This window comes from Pongo abelii, chromosome X (genome assembly GCF_028885655.2).
Source record: "Pongo abelii isolate AG06213 chromosome X, NHGRI_mPonAbe1-v2.0_pri, whole genome shotgun sequence".
Lineage (NCBI taxonomy): Eukaryota > Metazoa > Chordata > Mammalia > Primates > Hominidae > Pongo > Pongo abelii.
Window position 1 is genome coordinate 8,803,877 of NC_072008.2, and position 27,112 is coordinate 8,830,988.

General features: G+C 46.3%; 1 protein-coding gene and 1 pseudogene across 3 annotated transcripts; both read right to left on the reverse strand.

Moving 5' to 3' along the window:
* Nucleotides 1-561: 561 nt before the first annotated feature.
* Nucleotides 562-5,049, reverse strand: LOC100442892 (draxin-like; annotated as a pseudogene).
* A 2,733-nt stretch (nucleotides 5,050-7,782) lies between these two features.
* Nucleotides 7,783-22,198, reverse strand: FAM9A (family with sequence similarity 9 member A). Of its 3 annotated transcripts, XM_063721032.1 has the most exons (12): nucleotides 21,617-22,198; nucleotides 20,464-20,592; nucleotides 18,167-18,295; nucleotides 17,023-17,151; nucleotides 15,870-15,971; nucleotides 15,263-15,383; nucleotides 15,054-15,085; nucleotides 13,173-13,287; nucleotides 11,973-12,327; nucleotides 10,550-10,648; nucleotides 8,190-8,289; nucleotides 7,783-8,083 (listed from the first exon to the last, which is right to left on the reverse strand). In XM_063721032.1, exons 1-11 carry the CDS (start codon nucleotides 21,735-21,737, stop codon nucleotides 8,221-8,223), a joined length of 1,401 nt encoding a protein of 466 aa, XP_063577102.1. In that variant the 5' UTR covers nucleotides 21,738-22,198; the 3' UTR covers nucleotides 7,783-8,083; nucleotides 8,190-8,220. The 3 variants fall into 3 exon arrangements, with proteins under 3 accessions (XP_063577102.1, XP_054400289.2, XP_063577103.1); XM_054544314.2 differs by lacking the exons at nucleotides 20,464-20,592; nucleotides 21,617-22,198 and having other exon boundaries at nucleotides 15,870-15,998; nucleotides 18,167-18,381; XM_063721033.1 differs by lacking the exons at nucleotides 7,783-8,083; nucleotides 8,190-8,289; nucleotides 21,617-22,198 and adding an exon at nucleotides 10,001-10,117 and having other exon boundaries at nucleotides 15,870-15,998; nucleotides 20,464-21,043.
* Nucleotides 22,199-27,112: the final 4,914 nt, after the last annotated feature.

Below are 27,112 nucleotides of genomic sequence, written 5' to 3' on the forward strand. Positions count from 1 at the left end.
AAGGTAGACAGAATAAAAGTGATATGAACAGCAAGTATACTAACAGAAAGTATCTTATCATCCAGTGTGCCTCAGGATCCTTATCTGTCGCATGGTGATAATGCCTACTTGAAAAGGTCGTTGTGATAATTCAATGAGATAAGGTAGTCCAGCGCTGAGCATAGTGCCTGGTCCGTAGGAGGTGTTCCATATTTATCTCCAGCCCGTGGACCTTCTTTCGGGAAGTTTAAATTTCTTTTCCACTCTCAAAATGGCCTCTTGGTTTTGAACTTGAAGCTGTTGTAGTGCTGCAGTCGGCCAGTAGAGGGCAATCTCGGTATTGCCATCGCGGAGAGCGGGACACCTGGCTGTGTGGGTCCCGACTGAGAGTGCGCCGGTGCTGCCGGCCAGCACCTGGCTACCCACCCAGCTCGCTTACTTAGCAGCTCCCCTTCCGGGGTTGAGAGTCCTGGGCCTGAGCCTGCAGCCTCGGCCATCTGGTCCCTCACTTGATCTCCCACTGCTAGTTATAAACAAATCTTGTGCAAACCTCCCGGGCTCATCCCCAGTCCCGCGGAGCGGCTAGACGTTGATGAAGGATCCCTGGTCACCTTTGGCCGTCTCGGGTTCCAGGCAGCGCCCCTTCCTCTGTGTGACATGAGGTTCTGGTAGAATTTGGCATAGCAGCGCAGCCCTCCAGGAAGTCTTGGTGATGGTGGCACGGTTCCCTTTCTGCTGATGATGTTTCGTTACTGTCACTGGAGAGTTTACCCTGGTTTTTCTTTCTTCTTTGCAGAGGGCCCGCCATCAGGTTTTAAGTCTTCATAATCGGTCCAGTCGAACAAGGCCACGTCCAGTGTGGGTATCGCCTCCCCGTCAGGGCTGTGCTGTGCCTGGGGCCGCAGGGGGGCGATGAGCAAGATTAAGGACTCTTCTGTGGCAGGTGCTGCCTCAAAGGTCGTGAGGAAGAGCATGGTGGGGGCCAGACTGGCGGAAGAATCCTTCATGGTCGCATCCAGCGCCTTGGCTTCGGAAAGCTCTGCCTTCATCAGGGAACTGGGACCTCCGACCAAGGCTCGGTCTCGGTGCAGCCTCAGCCTGTCCCTGCGTCTCTTGTACTCCCTGCTGCGTTTCCTGGCCCTCTCCCACCCTGGACACCGATTCTCCTTCTTGGGGTAGGGCAACTCGAGCCCCAGGAGCAGGTCCTTGACCCGCAGCAGGCCTGCAGGACTCTGCTCAGGCAGCGGCCCCTCAGGCCCTGGCAGCCTGGAAGCCTGCCTGGTGGCGGTGAGCACAGCCCTATCCTGGGCCTACCTGGGCAGGCCTGAGCCCCACTCCTTCTTGCCCGGGTCGCGCTGGCGGCGGTGGCTGGCCTGAGGCGACCACAGCGCTGGGCCTGGGAGGTCGATGTGATTCTCGGGTAGATTCTGAGCAGGGGTCCCAGGTGCAAGGGCGTTTGCCAGGCTCACCTCCAGGGGCAGCAGGAGGACTAGGACTAGGGTCGTCAGGGAGGAGGCGGAGGGGCGCCGGGCCGAGCACCCGCGGGAGCCTAGCGCAGCAGCGGGTGAGCCGCAGAGCGGGGACTGCGGGGTGGAGAGGTGCGCGGGCGGCGGGAGAATGTCAGAACTACCATTTGATCCAGCAATCCCACTACTGGGTATCTACCCAGAGGAAAAGAAAGGAAAAAAAGTCATTATACGAAAAAGATACTTGCTCAAGCATGTTTGCAGCAGCACAATTCGCAATTGCAAAAACGGTGAACCAACCCAAATGCCCATCAATCAACGAGTGGATAAAGAAACTGATATTATATATATACATATGATAAAAAAAACTATGCAGTCATAAAAAGGAATGAATTAATGGCATTCCTAGTGACCTGGATGAGACTGGAGACTGTTATTCCAAGTGAAGTAACTCAGGAATTGAAAACCAAACATCGTTATGTTCTCACTCCTAAGTGGGAGCTAAGCTATGAGGATGCAAAGGCATAAGAAGGATGCAATGGACTTTGGGGACTCAGGGGGGAAGGGTGAGAAGGGGGTGAGGGATAAAAGACTGCAAATTGGTTCAGTGTATACTGCTCAGGTGATGGGTGCACCAGAATCTCACAAATCACCACTAAAGATCTTACTCATGTGACCAAACACCACCTGCTCCTCAATAACCCATGGAAATAAAATTAAAATAAATAAAAAGAAATTTAAAAAAATAAAAAAGCATTACGAAGTCAAATTCAGAAAAAGAGATATAAACATGGTTTAAAATGACCCAAAAATAACAACTTTCAAATTCTGAACACAAATAGGGATGGGGCTATTTGTTTGTTTTAGTGCCTATAGAAATTGTATTATAACCAGGCTTTTATAGTCATTTGTTGAAAAAAAAGTACAACATAAAGTGAATACACTAATCAAGGAAGCTATATATATGCTATAAATATATACATTTTTCATATATGTCCATAGGGGAATGTCCATCATTCTGGAGAAGTTGCATGGAGCTGTTTAGTACATTTTAACTAATTTTCCTAAAAAAAAAAAAAAAAAGAGAGAATTTCTCCTAAATTCAGACACTGCTTCATTGGTTAATTCATTTTTTAATCCATCCATTCACTCAATATCTCAGCAAATATTTATGGTGGCTTTTTTTTTTTTCCTTTTAGTAAAGGACTATGCTAGGCCAGGCACAGTGGCTCATTGCTTGTAATCCTAGCACTTTGGGAGGCCGAGGTGGGAGAATCACTTGAGCCAGGAGTCAGAAACCAGCCTAGGCTCTGTCTCTACTAAGAATAATAGCTAAATTTAAAAAATATATTTTAAAAAGGACTATGCTAGTTCTTTAAGGTATCCAAAGCTTATTTGATAAAAATCCCACTCTCTGTAAATTTATAGAAGAGTGGGAAATAATTTTATCAGTAAATTATATCATTGTACTTAAAATGTTTCGATTTGGCTTTGATTTTAAGAAATGCAAGGAAATATGAAATGGTTTACATTAATTATATATTGCATATATTCATATGCAAATATTTAAATATGTATTAAAATGTATATGTGGTATATTATTCAACCTTGTTTGTGAATTTAGGAAAAAAGAGATTTGTACATTTTAAAACTTCTTTGTATGAAAAAAAATTCTGGAAACTATAAGCGCAAGCTATCTACATTAGTGTTTCTGTGTTTGCCAAAACAGTATTACAGCCCAAAGGGGAATGGTTGAGGACAGATAACTTGGCCAAATGGCCCTGGCTAAAAAAAGTGAGGAGATTGCATCAAACTCACTCCAAAAGCGAATCAAAGAATAACTTGAAACTGCTGTCACTCACTTAGATTTTGCTTCCTGGTCCTTAGTGGTAGCTGATGAGGTTTAGAAATAAGCACATGTATCTGTCTATACTGAAGGGAAGAAAATAAATCTACTATGGCACCAGTTCAAAACACTGCATGAGCAGTCGAGAGAAACAATTTACCAGATCATGCTTAATGGTAAATCAGAAATGACAGGTATGAAATGACATGTACGAAAACATGGGGCTGCAACTTGAAAATACTGGAAAATGAGTCATCTATGTTTACAGAACCAATCAGATCTTGGACTGATAACACTTTGTAAGTTGCAATTGCTGAATATCATGTATCTATGTGATCAGGACCATCTGTAATGATGAATGGTTCATGTTCACACAGCTTCAAATGCCTGATTTCTGAAATGATCAACTATTTATTAGGTGTAAGGTAAGGGCAATGATGCATATGATCTTCTCTTGTGCTTAGAGATGTTAAAATTCACTTACGGAACTACGAAGATTATGACATGCAATAAAGCTTCTAAACTATGTAGTAACATCCAAGGCAGGATTTTGTGGATTATGTGTTAGTAATGATATTTAAGCAAATATATTAATATATTAATTATGTGATAATTTTCATTTTAATTACCATAAATTAATTTTATCGTAAGCATCTTTTCTATTTACACATAAAACTCCTACGAATTCAAATAATAAAAAATGATGTTTTTAATCTGTACTCAAGAATAGAGAGTCATATGTTTTATATAAAGAGAGTCTATTTCAACATGGCAAAACCCCTTCTCTACTAAAAATACAAAAATTACCTGGGCATGGTGATGCGTGCCTGTGGTCCTAGCTCCTCGGGAGTCTGAGATGGGAGGATGACTTGAGGCCAGGAGACAGAGGTTGCAGTGATCTATGATTACACCACTGCCCTCCAGCCTGGATAATAGAGCAAGACTCTGTCTCAAAATAATACAATACAACACAACACAACACAACACAATACAATACAAAATAAAATAATAAAATACAAAGTGTATAGGTCAGCTGGATGCAGTGGCTCATGCCTGCAATCCCAGCACTTTGGGAGGCTGAGGCAGGAGGATCACTTGAGGCTAGGAGCTCAAGACCAGCCTGGGCAACGTAGTGAGACCATGTCTTTACAAAGCACATAAAATAATTAGCCAGCATGGTGGCACACGCCTGTATTCCCAGGTACTCGGGAGGCCTGAAGTGAGAGGATCCCTTGAACTACTGTATACAATTTGCAGCCAGGTGGAAGACAGTACAGACCTCATAGCCTCCATTAACTCAATGAACCCATTCCCCAGCCCACGGACACATACACAAAGACTTACTTACACTCATGGCACTTGGTTATGGGAGCCGGCGTTTCTCCGTGAGGTTAGCAAGGATAAGCTTTTTATTGTCACTGTGGCTTCTCAGTTTATGCAAGTCAACACCTTTGAACAAGGGCTGAGAAGAGGATGGAATCCATCCTACCTCCCTCTTTATAATGGTGCCATTTAAACAATTATTTTGTAGAGATGAGATCTTGCTATGCTGGCCAGGGTGGTCTCAAACTCCTGGCCTCAAGTGATTCTCCCATCCCTGCCTCCCAAAGCGCTGGGATTATAGGCATGAGCTACTGTGCTCACCTAAAACAATGCCATTTTTAAGATGAGGTGCATTTAAAGAAAGGGTGTATTTGGTAGGCAAAATAAGTACCCTCCAAAGATGTCCAGGAACTCATCCCTGGAACCTGTGAACATGTGAGACGACAAGGCAAGGGAGGAAATGAGTTGGAAGGTGCTAATGACAGGTACCAATCAGCTGACCCGAAACATGGATATTATCCTGGGTTATCTCTGGGGGAGTTCAGTGGAATCCCAAGGGTCTTTCTAAGTGTAAAAGAGGCAGGAGAAAAGAACCAGAAAGACAGCCACATGAGAAGGATCTAACCCCCCAAAATGCTGGCTTTTAAGACGAAGAAAGAGGCCATGAGACAAGGAATGAAGGGAGCTTTCAGAATCTGAAAAACACAAGAAAACAGCTCCTCCCCTACAACCCTCAGAAGGGACACTGCCCCACTGCCATCTTGAATGTTAACCCAAAGGCACTCAGTCCAGACTTTACATTGAAACTACAGAACTGCAGGGTAATGAATGTATGTTTTTATTTTTAATTCCAAACATTTCACTAACTTATTTTAATTGACAAACTTAAATGGTATATACCATCTACAACAGGTTGCTTTGAAATATGTATACATTGTGAAATAGCTACACCAAGCTAGTTGAAATTTGCATTAATTCACCTAAGTATAATTTTCTTTGTGGTGAGAACTCTTAAAATCTACCCTCTTAGCAATCCCTAAAAATATAATACTATCGTTATCTGTTGTCACCATGTTTTACAATAGAGCTCTTGAACTTCTCCTAATTGAAATCTTGTACCCTTTGGCCAACATCTCCCCAGCCTTCCACCTCCCCCAGCTCCTGGTAACCATCATTCTATTCTCTGTTTCTGTGAGTTCAACTGTTTTAGATTCCATATAGAAGTGAGATAATGCAGCCAGGCTCAGTGGCTCATGCCTGTAATCTCAGCAATTTGGGAGGCTGAGGTGGAAGTATCACTGGAAGCCAGGAATTTGAGATCGGCCTGGGCAGCACAGGGAGACTTCATCTCTAAAAAGAATATATATTTTAGCTGGGCATGGTGTGCACACCTGTTATCAGACACTATGAAGGCTGAGGTGGGAGGATCGCTTGAGCCCAAAAGGTCAAGGTTGCAGTGAGCTATGATCACACCACTGCACTCTGGCTGGGCCAGAGTGAGACAATGTCTCTAAAGAAAAAAAAAATGTGACTTCAAGTACACAGTTACTCACTTGATAGTAAGGGGTGACATAAATATCAACTGTTCCACCACTAAGTACATTTTGGCCTCTTTCTCATCCTTCCACTATAGAAGAAATAGTCAGGTAGCTCAGTATGTACAACAGAACTTGCACATGGACCTCTGCAGTGCTTATTTTGGCTCTGTAACTACTGAAAGAGATCCCAAATAAGGATCTTCTTAGAAACTTGAAGTAGTACTTAGGAGTACTTATTAGTACCAACACACACTTTGGGTAAAAGGAAAATCCTTTACGAAAATGCAAACTTTAGGAATTAAATGCTCCCCACAGGGACGCACTTATTCCTGTATAAGTGACTACAGGCAGAAAAACACTATCTGAATGAACTTGCTTTTTTTCTTAAACTTGGAAAACCTAGAAAAAATAAGAGTGGTATTATATAGGGGCCAATTAAAATAAAAAGCACAAGGAAAAATGAGAGGAAGTCGCTCCTCTCCTTCCAGTGGGAGTATTGTGTTTTGAACAATTCATGAATGGAATTTCAGAAACTCAGCAAAAGAATACATTTAACTGACTTACTCCAAATATATTCTGAATTTCATATTTACTAAATAAAGTGTTTCCAAATGAACATTTTTTTACATGCTGTTACATGTAAAATTCCTTTTACATGTAAAAACGTGTGCATCTTTTTAACATGTTTTTACATGCAAAAATGTATTTTTAAACATGTTGTTACATGTTGTTATATGTTGTTACATGTGAAAACATTAACATTAAAAAAAGGAAAGGTAGGCAAATTCATCATTCAAGTTTTTAGATGCAAGTATACTTAAATTTCCACATAATCCATGAATATTAAACTGGAAAAACAAAGCACTCTACATAATTTACCTTGCCACAGATGTGAAATAATTGTAAGCATACATAAATGTTAACAAAATATTTTCAATCAATGCTAAGGGGAGATATCATTGAATGATGGACCAAAACAAACTAAATGTCATTTTGATGTCTGTAGAAATGACATACCCACAAACCAGTGGCTCAGCACTGATATTAATGTATCTTGCTCAGTTGCCTTAATTATTTATAGTAGTTTAATTTTTTCAAGAACACAGATGTTAAGGTATTTTTAATAATTTTGATACGGCCATAGAGTATATCTATTTTTTGAAGTCCTACTTTCATTGGAATTGCCTCTTTATCCTAATGAGTAAATACAAAAGAATGCAGAGATAGGATAGCTTTTGTCGTCGTCTTCTTGTTTTCTGAGACAGTCTTGCTCTTGTCGTCCAGGCTGGAGTGCAGTGGCACAATCTTGGCTCACTGCAACCTCCGACTCCCGGGTTCAAGCGATCCTCCTGCCTCAGCCTCCTGAGTAGCTGGGACTACAGGTGCATGCCACTATGCCTGGCTAATTTTTGTATTTTTAGTAGAGATGGGGTTTCACCATGTTGGCCAGGCTGGTCTCAAACTCCTGACCTCAAGTGATCCACTCCCCTTGGCCTCCCAAAGTGCTGGGATTACAGGCGTGAGCCACCATACCCAGCAGATTTTGTCTTCTTTTATTAGAGAAAAATGTACTTTTCTATGCCTGTGCTTTCTACATTTTTGGAACTGATACAAATCCACAGAGGCCAAATCGAAATCTAAATTATCTTTAATGTTAAAATTTAATTGACCGTGTACATAACTGTGCAATTGATGCTTTCTCACAGAAGTGTCTAGGATTCATTCAACAGATCATAGAAACGAGGTCTGGCATTTAACAGACAAATGACAGAGGAGCTATACCGATTTATACAAGAATTATCAAAACACTGTCATGCAGTTTACTGTAGCTCAAGTTGTGCTTGTATCATATAACATAGGTTCAAGTTCTTTCTTCAGTCATCAGAATAACAGAGGTTGAAGAGACAATGAAGTGCCAACTCTTCCAAAAGCTGTTTCAAAAAAAAATTCAGTAACTGTGATACACATTTCTACAAATAAAATATTCCAGTGCTTACATCAATCCTGAGTTTTTAATCTTAAATATGCACTACTTACAGTTCTGACACGATTTTATTTAAAAACACAGCTAGTTATCAAGTTCACTTTCTTCATCGGAAGAAATGATGCAATAATTGTCTTTAGCATCCCTGGTAGCCTAAAAGAAAAAGTCTAGTTCACTGACAAACCACCACTTTACATCTCACGTTTTAAACACGGTTAATCAGATGTCAAAAGGAAACAGCTTTTAATATTCAAAGGATGCTGGTTATTTATTTCAATTTGAAAAAAACTGTAACCAATACATGGAGCTCCAAATACCCACTTAAAATTTTTAATGCCAGATTTCAGTGAAATATTATTTTAGCAGGTCCAATTGTCATGTACTTTGCTTGAATAAAGTGGGTTGATGAGCATCTTAAGGTCAAGATGGAGCAAAGACAGAAAAAGTCAGGCAGGCTTACCATGAAATATATTTTTTCAGCAAGTAGTGACCCATGTATTATCAGCAATAGTCTACGGAAAGTGGTTTCCATTGAAGGGATAAAATGGTCGGTGATATGACCTCATCAAGTTAGAGAAAAATGTAACTATGTTTGAAATATATACTACTCCCTCAACAAATAGTTCAACAGTTCCTACTCCTGAAAATGTTGTATGTTAATGCTGAGGAAGATGTAAAAAATGTAAGCACAATCTCTTCCATAATCCTGTGACATGAGCAAATGCACAAATAAAAAAATTAATACAAAAATTGTATAACTGCTATGGAAGGGCAACTCACTCAAACATGTAGCCAAAAATGGAGACTGATGTTGACTTAGTTGGCAAAAGGTTTAAATTGGTCAAAAAAAATTTTTTTTTAAAGCATTGTGAGGGAGGAGCATGAGAAAAGCATAAGAGTAACAGTGAATTCCTTCAAGGAAAGCTGTCAACCTGGATAGGCAGGAGCAAAGACAGAGGGTGGCAAGCATAAGAGGGGTTCATGTAAAGGGGAGAGTCTCTGAACACCTAAGAACTGAGATGGGGCATCACTGACAGGCTGGGAAGATGGAAGGGCTAGGAAGCATTTTAGGAAGGGGAGGGTTTTAGGAAGATAACATTGCCGATCAATGAAGGATGGCTCAGAAGAGAAGAGAAAACTCAGAAAAGAGTTTAATAGTACAAGCAAGGAAGAATGAGGGCAGCTGCAGTGGGAATTTTAAAAAAAGAAATTTAAGGGCCATTACAGAGGTAAAACTTGCCTCATGATAACTGCATGGGAAGGATAAGGGACTTAGAAGAGTCCAAGATGATAGCAAAGTTCCTACCCTAAGTGGTAACATGTAGCATTAACATTGACAGGAAAACTTCTAGTCTCATGTTCATACCAATTAATGAACGGTTTCTGGGGAATATTATAGCAACATTTTCTCTACTTGTGACTTCTATTTAAATAACTGTTTTGTGTATAGATAATCCTCAAGTTGCTTGAAAATTTTATTTTCAAACTCTTTTCTCAGTTTATTTAACACATCTCAGTTAGTGTAGAAGAGTGACATACGAACATGTATTTTCACAAGGTTATTAAAAAGAATACCTTACCTCCCAGAAGGGAATTCCATTGTTACCTAAATAATGTACATCTACATGAAGAAGAGGTCACCGATGACAATTTGCTAATGTGCTATACGACAGCAGATAATTCACAATTCACAACGTGTTAATAATCTGCTGGCTTTCCCATTCTGTTATACATCTGAACCATCTCTTATGACTACAAATTGTCATGTAAAACCATTACTAGTCACTGATAATTTTGAAAGTGAATATGCCATAAAACACTCCTGTATTATAGCAGGAAATAAAAGAGACACTCAGTAGTTACACTTGCCTACTTCCTATTTAACTAAAACTCTTGAAACAACACAAGTAAAAAAGACATCCAGAAAGGATTTATGGTCTTCTTGCCTTCCACCATAGGTTTGTCACTGATGTCCTGAAAACTGAAAATGAAATCTTCATTAAAACCCATTTATGCCTAGTGTTCCATTACTGGAACGCTAAGCTTGTGAGAGTCATGTATATCCTACCGCTCAAGATCATTGCTAAGGTCTGTTTCTTCACACACAAAAAACGTGCAGCCTCTGGCACAAATGTGTCAATGCGTTAACAATATACACAAGATGTATATTTCCAGGTAAAATTTCCAATTTACCTTTTCCTGTTCTAAATAACTCCCACAAAACTATTCACGAATCCTAAAAATACATTTACCAATTATGTTAAATTTGGAACAATACATTCAAAGTGAAAATGGTAAGTAATTTAAAATGCATAACCAAAATGTCTTCCCATACATTCAGAAACAAACAGACTTTCTTCTGTTATGCACGTGTTGTATTTAATAATGTATTATGTTACCAAATGGAACAGACCTTCATGAATTGCTCAATTAGCGGCTTCATCTCTTTCAGCCTCCAGCTCCTAACACTTGTAGGTTGTTGCCACCTCTTCTGTTTTTCTTGAGATGCTTTCTAGAAGCACAAAAAAATAGTGATGAGAATTGGGTAATTTTTAATACTTACAAAACATAATTCTGCATTAGCTTTACAGGAATACTCTTTAAATCTATACTTCTTAACACTTTCTTTTAAACAATGTTTATGACCAATTTTAAACAACTGTGTTCACCACCCATATGCTAAAATGATATAATAACCTTTTTCATCAGTCATTGAATAAGGAATTTTCTTTCTTCTACATACATATTCAACACATATGTCTTAATTCTTGATTTTGAATGTAGAGTATTTGACGACCCTTCCTATAATTTGTTGACCACAGATGGGTAAGATATATACAGAAATTAACTAAGAAACATTCTTCTTACTAAGATTTTAAACAGGTAATAAATCTTGGTCATTTCAGTATGCACACAGATGAACCTTCCAATAATGATTGCCTTTCTGCACCTTGACCTAATCTCCAACAACAGTGTTCTCCTCTCCTCTATGTGGCACTCACTTATACAGTCATCCCCTAGATTTTGTCATTCCCAATGACTGCAACATCTACATAATATTAATAATAGCAATGATAAAGAGCAATCATGGGTCAGATCACATCCTGAAAAATTTAAATAAACCCATTACACAGGAACCTTTCAATCCTCCAAATAACTCTGACATAGGTTCTCTTACCATGTCTCCTTTTGTAGATAAGGAAATTTCGGCACAGAGATAAATAATTTGCCCATGGTTCCCGAGCTAGCAATCGTCAAGCTGGAGTTGAATCACAAGCAGTGGGGCTGCAGTGTCCCAGCCCTTGACCACTGTACTCAGCTGTTTTTCCATCTTCTCAACATACAGCCACTACCTTCCTGCCACTATAGGTCACTCACTTCAGTACTACAGCTCAGGAGTCTGTTGGGACCTGACACCCACTGAATGGAACACTTTTCACTGCCCATTGCCCACCCCCATGTGCTCAGGTAACTCAGTCCCAGCTGAAACTCCACAGTCAGTCATCATAACCCCATCCCTGCATCTATGCCCTGCCCAACTCTCCTTCCATCAACATGCGCAGCTACACCCCGACCCAGGAAATTCCAACCCTACAGCTGCGCTTGCACAAATATGCCAACCGGGCTCACTTTAACTTCTTAAACGCTATGATGCTGACCTCAGTTGGACCACTAATGCTGCATGGCAATTACATTCCCCTAGTACGTGAGTCCACTTATGGGCCCCCCTCTCTGGGCTCATGCTCTCTTCCTTCTTTGCTGGATTTCTGCATGAACTATTACTACCTGAGACATTGATACAATAGGTTAATCATAAAGCTAAGCCTGATACCAACAATTAGTTCTTCTTCTTCCTCTTCCTCTTCTTCTTCTTCTTCTGTTTCTTCTCCTTCTCCTCCTCCTTCTTCTTCTGTTTCTTCTCCTTCTCCTCCTCCTTCTTCTTCTTCTGTTTCTTCTCCTTCTCCTCCTCCTCCTTCTTCTCCTCCTTCTTCTCCTTCTTCTTCTTCTTTCTCCTCCTCCTCCTCCTTCTCTTCCTCCTCTTCGTCTTCTACTACTATTACTTCTGCTGCTGCTGCTGCTGCTGCTGCTGCGGCTTCTGCTGCTTCTGCTTCATCATCTTTCTGCTTCTCTGCAATGTATTCTTTAAGGACATTCAGCAACTTCCGAGTATGTCTATAATCACGTTTCTGCCTGTAACACATAATAAGTAATAACGGTCATATGTCATAGAGAGATGAAAAATTAATCCTATTCAAACTAAAACTGACTTGACATAATTTATACTATAAAGTAGCAAGGGAGTAATAGCAGCTGAAATCTTCTTTTTGGGAAAAGGTGAAATGAGTTACTCTCATTCTGAAAGGATTCCTTCCTAACTGACTACTAGAGCAGCTATCTTACATTCTTTATGTGCTCAAAACAAAGGAGGGTTTACTGCACTATAAATTTCCCAGAAACAATAATTTTCTCTAACAGCAGTTTACTTTTCATTTCCTCAAACTAAATAACATATGGGTTCTCATAAGTAGGTTCAAGAATATCATAGCCATTCATCCTGTAAGATTTCCCAAAAGAAATATTTCACTTAACCATTTCTCCACTTTGGCACAATGATTTTCTAAAAGGAATAGTGAAAACAATTTAACTAAAATAGATAACCTATTTACAACATAAGGTTGTCCCTTTCCACATAACTTAATATTGTTAAGGATCTACAGACTAAACGTTGAAGACATTTATCTTATATGCAGCTGCCGTATTTCTAGAAATGGATAAAAATTAATTTTACAGGAAGACTATTTTTATCTGGAAGGCAAAAAGAGGTCATCTTCATTGGCTTTCTAGATAATATACCTCAATTCTGTTAAACTGAGGTTATAAAACAAAAGAAACTTACCTGCTTAGGGAACAATCGAGTAAAATATGTTGCTCCCTAGAGACGCCAATATGTACAGGATAGTTTTTGAAATTATTTGCACCAACAAATACAAAGAAATGATATAAATATCATTATGCAAAAAAGCCAACAATCATACCTTTTTAGTTGTTTTTTTCTCAAAGCACGTTCAATTGTGTTCTTGGTTTTCCTGTAAGCTGCTTTATCTATTTTTATCATTTTTCTTTTTGCAGCAAGGTCCTTTTTAATGTCAGCTAGATAGTAAATGAAAATGCATTAAAAGTTAATGTTGAAAAGTAGTTTCTTCGCATATATTGAAATCAATGTGAGACATGATGGTTCAGCAATATCGGAAGGACATTTACATTGTAAAATGCAAAGATCATTTCAAAAAGCAAGATTTACTCACTTGTTCTCTGTAAAACCTTTTACGTATTAACATTAGTACTCTAATTCCAATTGGTATAACTGCAAATCACTTAATTTATGGATGATGAAAAAAAGCAAGTAATTTTCTATTTTTTAAATGTGCAGAAAGCGTTACAAACACAGACTCTAATTTCTACATTTATAAAGCGTCCTGTAATTCAAAGGACATGTTTCCATGAAATACTGTCACAATTCATTATGGAAAACATACAAAAAAAGTATCTTATTTAATAAGACCATCAAAAGGTAGAAATAACTTAATACACAATAAGAAAAGCATTTTTTAAGCAATCTAGTGATTGATGCTATTAACTGTATTTTAATAAAAGAAGCATCGTCCATGGGTATAAAAATGTAGGCTTAAGTAAAGAAATACATTCAAAAACACTTTTGAAATATTTTCTCGGAGCTTTTTATATGACATTTTTATCCACAGTGCTGTGTTTCAGAAAACTGTCCTACTGCAAGGAATGCTTTCCTAAACATGGTTTCACATCACAGATCTACCATCAATTGCTAAAAATAGTTTTCAGCAATCATAAAAGATCTGCACCATAATACAAATATTTTTTACAGTCTCCATCTATAATGCTCAGTTAGGCAGCTCACAAAACCAGCACTTACTCACCAAGCAGAGCAAAGCTTTCCAAATATACTGCTTGTATGAATTATTGCTAGAGAAGAGCTGAAAACTGAATTGAGCATTTTAAAAATAAGAGTACTGTCTCCGCCGTCTCTACAGAAATTTTCTCAATTTTTTTTTGAAAATATGGTCCTATAACAGTCAGTGCAACTAACAGTTCACATGGCAATACAAAACTTATGAGTTTTTGGATCCAATTACATGTTTCTCACTGGGTAGAAAACTTGTCTTTCCTTTTCTTGTACACAGTTTATTACTGGAATAATAATAGAATATCATCATTTTAGATAATTCAATTTTCTCTTCTACTTTAAAGAAAACAAAATCAGAAAGCTGTGACAATAGAATAGCTAAATTAGGAACATAAAAACTCATATTAAAAACTCTGAGTACATACGGACAGGAAGAGAGGAACAACAGACACCTGGGCCTACTTGAGGGCAGAGGGTAGGAGGAGGGTGAGGATGAAAACCACCCATCAGGTGCTATGCTTATAACCTGGGTGATAAATAATCTGTATACCAAACCCCTGTGACACGCAATTATCTATATAATAAACCTGCACATGTACCCTCAAACCTAAAATAAAAGATAAAAAAACGTGATATATATACTTAATCTGTGTACACTAAAAGGAACGAATAGAACTGTTTCTCCTCCAGTGTCCTCTAATATCCCCCAAATAATTAAATTTCCATGTGTATGAAAGAAAAGCCATCCCACTCACTTCACCATTGTTAGAAGTATTCTCACATTCCACATCAACAATCAAAAAGGTAAGTATGAAAATTTATTAAACGCATTACATTAAATACATATGTTAAATGCTATATATGAGAAGAAGGCATGTTAAGACAGTCTTGTCGTCCACTAATTCATATAACCTACTATAACAGTTGTATGGTTGAAAATAATTTTCAAAGACTACGAATAGCTCCTAAAACATACCTGCAATATATTCTAGCTTCATGGTATGAATCCTGTAAAAAAAGTTACATCAAAATTTTATCATAATGCTACACAAAATGCCATGTTTGTTGGGAAGATATGTCTTATGTGAAATGTTCTGCGTAGAATAGAACAGTGATGACATGAACCAAAGCTGACATTTCCTAAAAGACCCTATGCGACAGGCTAAAGTGACTTAAACACTTTACCCTGTGTGTTCATCTTTTTCAGCAAAAGGTTCTCTTTCCCCATGCTCATCAGTTACATCTTCCTCCCTTGTTTCTGTAAAAGGGTTTCTTTCCTCACATTCATCACTGACTGGATCCTTTCCTGCATTAAAATTTAAAAGACAAACCATTTTTAGAGGAAGACGCTGTTGTGGACATTTCTTGTAGAGAAACGTATTACTTGTGGACTTTTTTGGCTCTCTACCAATTAAAGCTTTAAAGCAGAGCTATGCATGGAATCACTGGGCTCCTGACCCTTTTACGGAGGCATTTTTGGAAGCCCTTTGGGTTCAAGTCCCAGTAAACAACACTCACAGATCAGACCCCTTGGATGTTAGGACCACACCCATGGAGAAGAGCTGCTCTGCGAGCATCTGTAACCCAGCTATGAGGGGAAGCCTCCCACGGGAAGCCTAAGACCCTCCATCCTGCTTTGAAAACCTGGGGCCTCTTGGCACATGCACAATGGACTCCAAAGCCACGAAGGGGCCAGGGGTCTCGGGCTGCCCATGTGCCCCCTGCGCAGAGAGCAGACAGACCGTCTCCTTGGGCGTGCACCTTCTTTCGTGGCCCCTTGGGCTGTGTTTACCTGTATGCTTCTTCGTCGGGGCGGCCCTAACTTGAGCCTCCAACTGAGCCTTGGCAGCCCACCTGCTGCGCTTCCTGTCCACGGGCTCCATGGTTGGCTGTCCTGGGAAGTTAGAGACGACCCCTGAACCTGGTTGAGTGCAAAGTCAAACTAAGTAAGCTAAGGAAACAGGATATGTGAAAGGAGAGCCAATGGGATCTCGGATTCAAGAAAGGGTGGGGCTGGCCCACCCCGTGTATCCTGTGGGAGCAGGAGGGGATGGAGAAGATGCCAGTGTCCCCTCCTATCCTTCCTGGCACGTCCAGCCCGTCCCTGGGACTGGCTGCAGAACTCACAGCTGCCTCGCACACCTGAATGGCCCCTGCAGGATCTTTGCGGTGTCCCTGGGACAGAGCTCAGCCCTGCCCCTGTGTCCCCCAGAGACCTGCGTGGCCCGGACGACCACAGGTGCCACAGGACCTCCCCAGCCATCTCTGGCGGAATGTCAGGGGCTGCACTGCCACTTGCCTGCCTGGATGCCCAGGTGACCTCTCGTGACCCCAAGTGTCCTGTCCTGACGGGCGGCCGGGCTGGAGGGACCCACTCGAACTGTCCCCCACAACACCCCTGCTCGTCGCCTCCCCACACACTCTGCCCCCCTCCCCCCTCCCCCATCCCCTCACTCCACGAACTCCACGAACCCCACACCCCTCCCCTCCCCTGCCCCCATCCCTGGCCCCACACCCGGCCCCTGCCTGTCTGCCACTCCCCACGACCCTCCTCCCTCTGCCACCACTCCTCCCTTGCTCCCCTCTCCACCCCCTCCATTCCCCCACGCCCCCCTCCGCTGCCCCACCCCTCCCCACTGCACACATCCACAAGCCCCCGGGACACTCCTGGGCCCTGGGGATCACTCAGGTGTCTCCAGCTCCCTCCCTGCCCTGGCCCATCCCAGCCCACCCTCAGGGCCTCGCCCTGACCCAGGCCCCAGGCAACAATGCCAGGGCCATTTCCCGCTTTGAAAACCCGGGGCCTCTTAGCACGTGCATGGTGGACTCCAAAGCCACGAAGAGGCCAGGGGTCTCGGGCTGCCCATGCGCCCCCTGCGCAGAGAGCAGACAGACCATCTGCTTGGGCGTGCACCTTCTTTCGTGGCCCCTTGGGCTGTGTTTACCTGTATGCTTCTTCGCCGGGGCGGCCCTAACTTGAGCCTCCAACTGAGCCTTGGCAGCCCACCTGCTGCGTTTCCTGTCCACGGGCTCCATGGTTGGCTGTCCTGGGAAGTTAGAGGCCATCCCTGAACCTGGTTGAGTGCAAAGTCAAACTAAGTAAGCTAAGGAAACAGGATATGTGAAAGGAGAGCCAATGGGATCTCGGATTCAAGAAAAGGTGGGGCTGGCCCATCCCGTGTATCCTGTGGGAGCAGGAGGGGATGGAGAAGATGCCAGTGTCCCCTCCTATCCTTCCTGGCCCGTCCAGCCCGTCCCTGGGACTGGCTGCAGAACTCACAGCTGCCTCGCACACCTGAATGGCCCCTGCAGGATCCTTGCGGTGTCCCTGGGACAGAGCTCAGCTCTGCCCCTGTGTCCCCCAGAGACCTGCGTGGCCCGGACGACCACAGGACCTCCCCAGCCATCTCTGGCGGAATGTCAGGGGCTGCACTGCCACTTGCCTGCCTGGATGCCCAGGTGACCCCTCGTGACCCCAAGTGTCCTGTCCTGACGGGCGGCCGGGCTGGAGGGACCCACTCGAACTGTCCCCCACAACACCCCTGCTCGTCGCCTCCCCACACACTCTGCCCCCCTCCCCCCTCCCCCATCCCCTCACTCCACGAACTCCACGAACCCCACACCCCTCCCCTCCCCTGCCCCCATCCCTGGCCCTACACCCGGCCCCTGCCTGTCTGCCACTCCCCCCGACCCTCCTCCCTCTGCCACCACTCCTCCCTTGCTCCCCTCTCCATCCCCTCCATTCCCCCACGCCCCCCTCCGCTGCCCCACCCCTCCCCACTGCACACATCCACAAGCCCCCGGGACACTCCCGGGCCCTGGGGATCACTCAGGTGTCTCCAGCTCCCTCCCTGCCCTGGCCCATCCCAGCCCACCCTCAGGGCCTCGCCCTGACCCAGGCCCCAGGCAACGATGCCAGGGCCATTTCCCGCTTTGAAAACCCGGGGCCTCTTAGCACGTGCATGGTGGACTCCAAAGCCACGAAGAGGCCAGGGGTCTCGGGCTGCCCATGCGCCCCCTGCGCAGAGAGCAGACAGACCATCTGCTTGGGCGTGCACCTTCTTTCGTGGCCCCTTGGGCTGTGTTTACCTGTATGCTTCTTCGCCGGGGCGGCCCTAACTTGAGCCTCCAACTGAGCCTTGGCAGCCCACCTGCTGCGTTTCCTGTCCACGGGCTCCATGGTTGGCTGTCCTGGGAAGTTAGAGGCCATCCCTGAACCTGGTTGAGTGCAAAGTCAAACTAAGTAAGCTAAGGAAACAGGATATGTGAAAGGAGAGCCAATGGGATCTCGGATTCAAGAAAAGGTGGGGCTGGCCTATCCTGTGGGAGCAGGAGGGGATGGAGAAGATGCCAGTGTCCCCTCCTATCCTTCCTGGCACGTCCAGCCCGTCCCTGGGACTGGCTGCAGAACTCACAGCTGCCTCGCACACCTGAATGGCCCCTGCAGGATCCTTGCGGTGTCCCTGGGACAGAGCTCAGCCCTGCCCCTGTGTCCCCCAGAGACCTGCGTGGCCCGGACGACCACAGGTGCCACAGGACCTCCCCAGCCATCTCTGGCGGAATGTCAGGGGCTGCACTGCCACTTGCCTGCCTGGATGCCCAGGTGACCCCTCGTGACCCCAAGTGTCCTGTCCTGACGGGCGGCCGGGCTGGAGGGACCCACTCGAACTGTCCCCCACAACACCCCTGCTCGTCGCCTCCCCACACACTCTGCCCTCCTCCCCCCTCCCCCATCCCCTCACTCCACGAACTCCACGAACCCCACACCCCTCCCCTCCCCTGCCCCCATCCCTGGCCCCACACCCGGCCCCTGCCTGTCTGCCACTCCCCCCGACCCTCCTCCCTCTGCCACCACTCCTCCCTTGCTCCCCTCTCCATCCCCTCCATTCCCCCACGCCCCCCTCCGCTGCCCCACCCCTCCCCACTGCACACATCCACAAGCCCCCGGGACACTCCCGGGCCCTGGGGATCACTCAGGTATCTCCAGCTCCCTCCCTGCCCTGGCCCATCCCAGCCCACCCTCAGGGCCTCGCCCTGACCCAGGCCCCAGGCAACGATGCCAGGGCCATTTCCCGCTTTGAAAACCCGGGGCCTCTTAGCACGTGCATGGTGGACTCCAAAGCCACGAAGAGGCCAGGGGTCTCGGGCTGCCCATGCGCCCCCTGCGCAGAGAGCAGACAGACCATCTGCTTGGGCGTGCACCTTCTTTCGTGGCCCCTTGGGCTGTGTTTACCTGTATGCTTCTTCGCCGGGGCGGCCCTAACTTGAGCCTCCAACTGAGCCTTGGCAGCCCACCTGCTGCGTTTCCTGTCCACGGGCTCCATGGTTGGCTGTCCTGGGAAGTTAGAGGCCATCTCTGAACCTGGTTGAGTGCAAAGTCAAACTAAGTAAGCTAAGGAAACAGGATATGTGAAAGGAGAGCCAATGGGATCTCGGATTCAAGAAAAGGTGGGGCTGGCCCATCCCGTGTATCCTGTGGGAGCAGGAGGGGATGGAGAAGATGCCAGTGTCCCCTCCTATCCTTCCTGGCACGTCCAGCCCGTCCCTGGGACTGGCTGCAGAACTCACAGCTGCCTCGCACACCTGAATGGCCCCTGCAGGATCCTTGCGGTGTCCCTGGGACAGAGCTCAGCCCTGCCCCTGTGTCCCCCAGAGACCTGCGTGGCCCGGACGACCACAGGTGCCACAGGACCTCCCCAGCCATCTCTGGCGGAATGTCAGGGGCTGCACTGCCACTTGCCTGCCTGGATGCCCAGGTGACCCCTCGTGACCCCAAGTGTCCTGTCCTGACGGGCGGCCGGGCTGGAGGGACCCACTCGAACTGTCCCCCACAACACCCCTGCTCGTCGCCTCCCCACACACTCTGCCCCCCTCCCCCCTCCCCCATCCCCTCACTCCACGAACTCCACGAACCCCACACCCCTCCCCTCCCCTGCCCCCATCCCTGGCCCCACACCCGGCCCCTGCCTGTCTGCCACTCCCCACGACCCTCCTCCCTCTGCCACCACTCCTCCCTTGCTCCCCTCTCCACCCCCTCCATTCCCCCACGCCCCCCTCCGCTGCCCCACCCCTCCCCACTGCACACATCCACAAGCCCCCGGGACACTCCCGGGCCCTGGGGATCACTCAGGTATCTCCAGCTCCCTCCCTGCCCTGGCCCATCCCAGCCCACCCTCAGGGCCTCGCCCTGACCCAGGCCCCAGGCAACGATGCCAGGGCCATTTCCCGCTTTGAAAACCCGGGGCCTCTTAGCACGTGCATGGTGGACTCCAAAGCCACGAAGAGGCCAGGGGTCTCGGGCTGCCCATGCGCCCCCTGCGCAGAGAGCAGACAGACCATCTGCTTGGGCGTGCACCTTCTTTCGTGGCCCCTTGGGCTGTGTTTACCTGTATGCTTCTTCGCCGGGGCGGCCCTAACTTGAGCCTCCAACTGAGCCTTGGCAGCCCACCTGCTGCGTTTCCTGTCCACGGGCTCCATGGTTGGCTGTCCTGGGAAGTTAGAGGCCATCCCTGAACCTGGTTGAGTGCAAAGTCAAACTAAGTAAGCTAAGGAAACAGGATATGTGAAAGGAGAGCCAATGGGATCTCGGATTCAAGAAAAGGTGGGGCTGGCCCATCCCGTGTATCCTGTGGGAGCAGGAGGGGATGGAGAAGATGCCAGTGTCCCCTCCTATCCTTCCTGGCACGTCCAGCCCGTCCCTGGGACTGGCTGCAGAACTCACAGCTGCCTCGCACACCTGAATGGCCCCTGCAGGATCCTTGCGGTGTCCCTGGGACAGAGCTCAGCCCTGCCCCTGTGTCCCCCAGAGACCTGCGTGGCCCGGACGACCACAGGTGCCACAGGACCTCCCCAGCCATCTCTGGCGGAATGTCAGGGGCTGCACTGCCACTTGCCTGCCTGGATGCCCAGGTGACCCCTCGTGACCCCAAGTGTCCTGTCCTGACGGGCGGCCGGGCTGGAGGGACCCACTCGAACTGTCCCCCACAACACCCCTGCTCGTCGCCTCCCCACACACTCTGCCCCCCTCCCCCCTCCCCCATCCCCTCACTCCACGAACTCCACGAACCCCACACCCCTCCCCTCCCCTGCCCCCATCCCTGGCCCCACACCCGGCCCCTGCCTGTCTGCCACTCCCCACGACCCTCCTCCCTCTGCCACCACTCCTCCCTTGCTCCCCTCTCCACCCCCTCCATTCCCCCACGCCCCCCTCCGCTGCCCCACCCCTCCCCACTGCACACATCCACAAGCCCCCGGGACACTCCCGGGCCCTGGGGATCACTCAGGTATCTCCAGCTCCCTCCCTGCCCTGGCCCATCCCAGCCCACCCTCAGGGCCTCGCCCTGACCCAGGCCCCAGGCAACGATGCCAGGGCCATTTCCCGCTTTGAAAACCCGGGGCCTCTTAGCACGTGCATGGTGGACTCCAAAGCCACGAAGAGGCCAGGGGTCTCGGGCTGCCCATGCGCCCCCTGCGCAGAGAGCAGACAGACCATCTGCTTGGGCGTGCACCTTCTTTCGTGGCCCCTTGGGCTGTGTTTACCTGTATGCTTCTTCGCCGGGGCGGCCCTAACTTGAGCCTCCAACTGAGCCTTGGCAGCCCACCTGCTGCGTTTCCTGTCCACGGGCTCCATGGTTGGCTGTCCTGGGAAGTTAGAGGCCATCCCTGAACCTGGTTGAGTGCAAAGTCAAACTAAGTAAGCTAAGGAAACAGGATATGTGAAAGGAGAGCCAATGGGATCTCGGATTCAAGAAAAGGTGGGGCTGGCCCATCCCGTGTATCCTGTGGGAGCAGGAGGGGATGGAGAAGATGCCAGTGTCCCCTCCTATCCTTCCTGGCACGTCCAGCCCGTCCCTGGGACTGGCTGCAGAACTCACAGCTGCCTCGCACACCTGAATGGCCCCTGCAGGATCCTTGCGGTGTCCCTGGGACAGAGCTCAGCCCTGCCCCTGTGTCCCCCAGAGACCTGCGTGGCCCGGACGACCACAGGTGCCACAGGACCTCCCCAGCCATCTCTGGCGGAATGTCAGGGGCTGCACTGCCACTTGCCTGCCTGGATGCCCAGGTGACTCCTCGAGACCCCAAGTGTCCTGTCCTGACGGGCGGCCGGGCTGGAGGGACCCACTCGAACTGTCCCCCACAACACCCCTGCTCGTCGCCTCCCCACACACTCCGCCCCTCCTCCTCCCCTCCCCCATCCCCTCACTCCACGAACTCCACGAACCCCACACCCCTCCCCTCCCCTGCCCCCATCCCTGGCCCCACACCCGGCCCCTGCCTGTCTGCCACTCCCCACGACCCTCCTCCCTCTGCCACCACTCCTCCCTTGCTCCCCTCTCCACCCCCTCCATTCCCCCACGCCCCCCTCCCCTGCCCCACCCCTCCCCACTGCACACATCCACAAGCCCCTGGGACACTCCCGGGCCCTGGGGATCACTCAGGTGTCTCCAGCTCCCTCCCTGCCCTGGCCAATCCCAGCCCACCCTCGGGGCCTCGCCCTGACCCAGGCCCCAGGTAACGATGCCAGGGCCATTTCCTGCTTTGAAAACCCGGGGCCTCTTAGCACGTGCATGGTGGACTCCAAAGCCACGAAGGGGCCAGGGGTCTCGGGCTGCCGGTGTGCAGGTCAGCCGGCCGCTCAGCGCTTCACACCCTGGTTGCGAGTGGGCCGCATGCTCGCCTTCCTGCCTCCCCACCGCGAGCACTCCACCTGAGGGACCCCTGATGCGGCTTCCTCACAGAACCTGCAGACACTGGCAGCACGAGGCTCTCTTCGAAAAATGGGTCCTCAGTTCTCGCGAGAGCAGCTGGCCTGGCTATCCACACTCTTCTCTGATTGGTCAGCTCAGTGCGCATGCGCATGCGGGTGAAGGACCTTGGGGGCCACGCCCCCTGCTGGCACGCCTTTCCCCTCTCTGTAAGGGACCACCCATGGTTGCTGTGGACTGGGGTGTGGATGGTTCTTTGGGGCCTCTGTACCCAGAACTTTTCAGTGCCTCCTCCTGGGGAAGGATGCAAAGACTCGGGATGGAGGCCAAGCGGACGGGGCCTAGGACCTCGCCCCTGAGCTCGTTCCAGCCACCCCTGCCCCTTTGGCTAGAATGGCCTTCGCCTTGCAGGTGGAGCCCAGGCTCCCTCCCATGCCCTGTGTGTTTACAACATGTCCAGCTGCACCCTTTTTATCAATGGATTGTGCTTTTATGTTTTTTGCTTGCTTGTTTGTTTTGGAGACGGAGTCTCTCTCTGTCGCCCAGACTGGAGTGCAGTGGCACGATCTTGGCTCACTGCAACCTCCACCTCTCGGGTTCAAGCGATTCTCCCACCTCAGCCTCCCAAGGAGCTGGGATTACAGGTGCGTGCCACCATTCTCGGCCAATTTTTGTATTTTTAGTAGAGACGGGGTTTCGTCATGTTGGCCAGGCTGGTCTCGAAGTCCTGACATCAAAGTGATCCACCTGCCTCAGCCTCCCAAAGGGCTGGGATTACAGGCATGAGCCACTGAGCCCATACCCAAAGTCGTGTTTTTAAAGGCATCAACTGTATGATGTATAGTTGTTTCCAAGAAATGATGACTAAAAGGTACTGATTGAGAAACTTTTGTCATTTCTTTCTTCAAAAAAAGTCAACTAGTTTCCTGCTAGTTCTTGCCACTTAAGTTGGCCATAGAAATCCCAGGAGTGACCCTCAGGTTGTCAAAGGCCTTTCTTCTTGTTGCTGTAAGGTTGACCTGCTGATAGTAACAGATACACCCCACTCTCGGTTATTTCAGGATCAAGTAGATGCACTGGCCATGGAGTGATGGTCTTTTCAAGTCAGGCTATTTTGAGAGGTAATAAAATATTCGTGTACTTTAATTTACTTCTTTTTTGTACTTGCTTGTTGTAAAATACAGTTCTGCACATAAATATTTTTGACAAGATGAACGATATGGATCTATTTTGTCACCTTACAAAACAAACAAATTATTAAGATAAGTCAACAATGACTGTAAGTAGAACATTCTATTTCGTTATTAGTTTTCATTAGATTTTCAAAACATTTTTCTGTATAACATATTCAGATATTTTGAATTCAGCAATGCAGTCAGATGTTTCATGGAAGTGGCTGGGTGCAGTGGCTCATGCCTGTAATCTCAGCACCTTGGGAGGCTAAGACGGGCAGATCACTGGAGGCCAGGAGTTCGAGACCACCCTGGCCAACATGGTGAAACCCCGTCTCTACCAAAATTACAAAAAAAATTGGGTGGCCCCATGCCTGTAATCCCAGATACTTGGGTGGCTGAGGCGCGAGAATCGTTTGAACCCAGGAGGCGGAGGTTGCAGTGAGCCAAGATCGCACCACGGCCCTCCAGCCTGGGTGACACAACGAGACTCTGTCTCAAATAAAATAAAATAAAATAAAATAAAATAAAATAATATAATATAAAATAAAATAAAATAAAATAAAAAAATAGTGTTCTTATGTGATGATTATCTGAATTGTTTCTTTTTTCTTTGCTTTTATTCTACACGGGTATTACTTCACTTGTTTTAAAGAGTTGTGTGTTCATAATAAAGGCTCCCTTTTCTACATAGTTGGTCTTCCCTTCTTCCCTCAACATTTTAAAAAAATTCTACAAAATCTAGACAATCAAGATTCTTCCATTTGATTTAAGCTGAATTATTAATTCTCCCCAACATTACAGTTTTTCAGCAGCTGGGAAATGGAACCAAATGATGTTTAATTCTCCCAGCAGTGATGTGAGGAAACCTGCACAGAACATTGCCGCCCAGGGAGCTCCCCCAGCCTGACATCCAGTGTGGTTTTGGGAGCATGAAGGCATGGCAGACTGCCTGCATGACCGAAATTAGTCGCCAGCCCCTCCAGAGGTCAAGACTGATACAGGTGGCCCAAAGCCCCCACTATAAATCATCAGCATTAACTGTCTAGCATGACTCAAAGCTCCAGGTAAACAAACACGTTATGATCAGGCAGGATATTCCAAGGGTTTAGAGGTTATCTCCTGGAAGGCTGTCAAAGAACAGACCTTTCTTTGGAAAGTGCAGGGTTTGGAAAACACAGACCTGCTGAGCTAACCTACTACTGTACTCTCAGTGAGTGGCTCATTCAGCTCTTACTCTGAGTTCTCTCTCTCTCTTCCTAAAAAGTTCAGATCCTTATGGATGGAAAATCTGGGAAAACCAGCACTCATTGTAAACACACCATTCCTAAAATTCAGCTCCTCTTCAACAACCCGGGCTTTTGAACTGGGTCGAAGTCACTATGCCAGGATGACATTTTTTTTTTTACCTTAGAATGAATTCTTCCCAGGTGGCTCCTCATCATCCAGGTATACAAGGCTCCTGGATGACCCATGGCATCCATGGGGCACACCAGAGTCTGAATCACAGCTTATTTTCTGGATTTCCCTTGGACTCAGCAGGATGATTCCACATCTTCCAAATTCTAGATATCCTGATATCGCAATATTTTTTATCCCTGTTTCTTAATGAAAGGGTAAATGGAGGTAGAGGTGTTTCTCAACAACCTGCAACAACACATTTTTCTTTCAATTATTCAGTACTTAATTGGAAATCAAAGCCCGTTTCTAATGTATTGATAACATTGGAAATTGATGACTATTGTGTAGTTGTACTTAATCTACACCATGCTAATTCCTAACATGGGCTATGGAGGCAACAGAGCGGCAGGTGACAACATATGCACTTCTCTCCCCCTCTGCCCAAAGCTCCTGGTAACTGTCAAATGAGCAGAGGACAGGGGAAACAATAGGAATATTTTAAAACTGTGGTTTTCAGGATGGGAATGTATTAATATCATACAACCTAATTATTTCCTTACTTTGTCTATATTGTTGTATATTACCCAAGCTTCAGAGCTGTCAGAGCAAACCTCAAAGATGAGGACCGGCTGGCAGGTAAAAAGCCAAGCAAAACAAAAACAGCCCGTTTCTCAATGACTAAGATTTTTAGTTCAATTACATTTCCTTGCCATCTAAATAGCCAGATGCAATGACCCATAGATAGAGCCAGTGTAGAAAATAGTTCAACCTAACATAATAATGTCTAAAGGGGTTAGTAATTGTTCTACTCAATTTGTTTCAGCCATTCTATTGGAATTCCTATTAATTGGAATTGGTGGTAAATATATGGAATGTCATGTAGTGAAACAAGCAACCTATTTAGAACACACCAAGTTTCACGGACAACAAGTAACAAATCACTTTTTAAAAATCAATACCAACCAGGCCAGGTGTGGTGACTCACACCTGTAATCCTAACACTTTGGAGGCTGAGGTGGGAGGATTGCTTGAGGCCAGGAGTTCAAGACCAACCTGGCCAACATAGTGAGACCGCCATATCTAAAAAAAAGAAAGAAAAGAAAAGAAGAAGAAAAAAATGACTAACAATGTGTACAGTGAGATCAAAGAACACTAGCTACCATCTAACCTTGGTTTAATACTCTTAAATCCTTGAGAAGGCTGGCATACATGGAGTCTCTCCAGGAAGACATTTGAGGCAGAAAACTGGAATAGGAGCAGGCAATGTGTCATTTCATCATCTGAAATGGGGATTTTATTAACTTGTCTGAGTATAAAGTCAAGAAAGAAGGTATTTTTCAGGACTGTTTAATTAAATGTCATTCTGTTTATCAAAACAGGGAAATCTGGCAGCAATTTCTAACCATATGGGATTTTTGAAAGTATATGAGAAACATGTGATTATGTGTTTAGCTGAGTATTATTTAAAATGTATGCAAAATCCTGAGAGGGCTTTTAACTAAGTTCCTAAAATCATCGTCTGGTGCATTCTATTTGATATGCTGTTGTGTGCATAAAATTGTTCCAATAGAAATAAAGCAGAGCCTTAATAAAACCAACCCGGCCCGCTTTAATGACCTGCTTCCTGTAATTGTAAATTCATAATCGTTTCTTTTGACTGTAGGCAACATAACAAGACAAAACCTATAATTTTCTAAAGGAATAGAATCAATACAACAAAGGTGTTTCATACTATTTACAGAAGATAAATGTATCCT

Coding starts and splice junctions, on each gene's coding strand:
- FAM9A (XM_063721032.1), bottom strand. CDS start 21,737: ATGGCCTCTAACTTCCCAGGACAGCCAACCATGGAGCCCGTGGACAGG. Junction 18,296..20,463: donor CCCGGCGAAGAAGCATACAG/GTAAACACAGCC, acceptor GCACTCAACCAG/GTTCAGGGATGGCCTCTAAC. Junction 17,152..18,166: donor CCCGGCGAAGAAGCATACAG/GTAAACACAGCC, acceptor GCACTCAACCAG/GTTCAGGGATGGCCTCTAAC.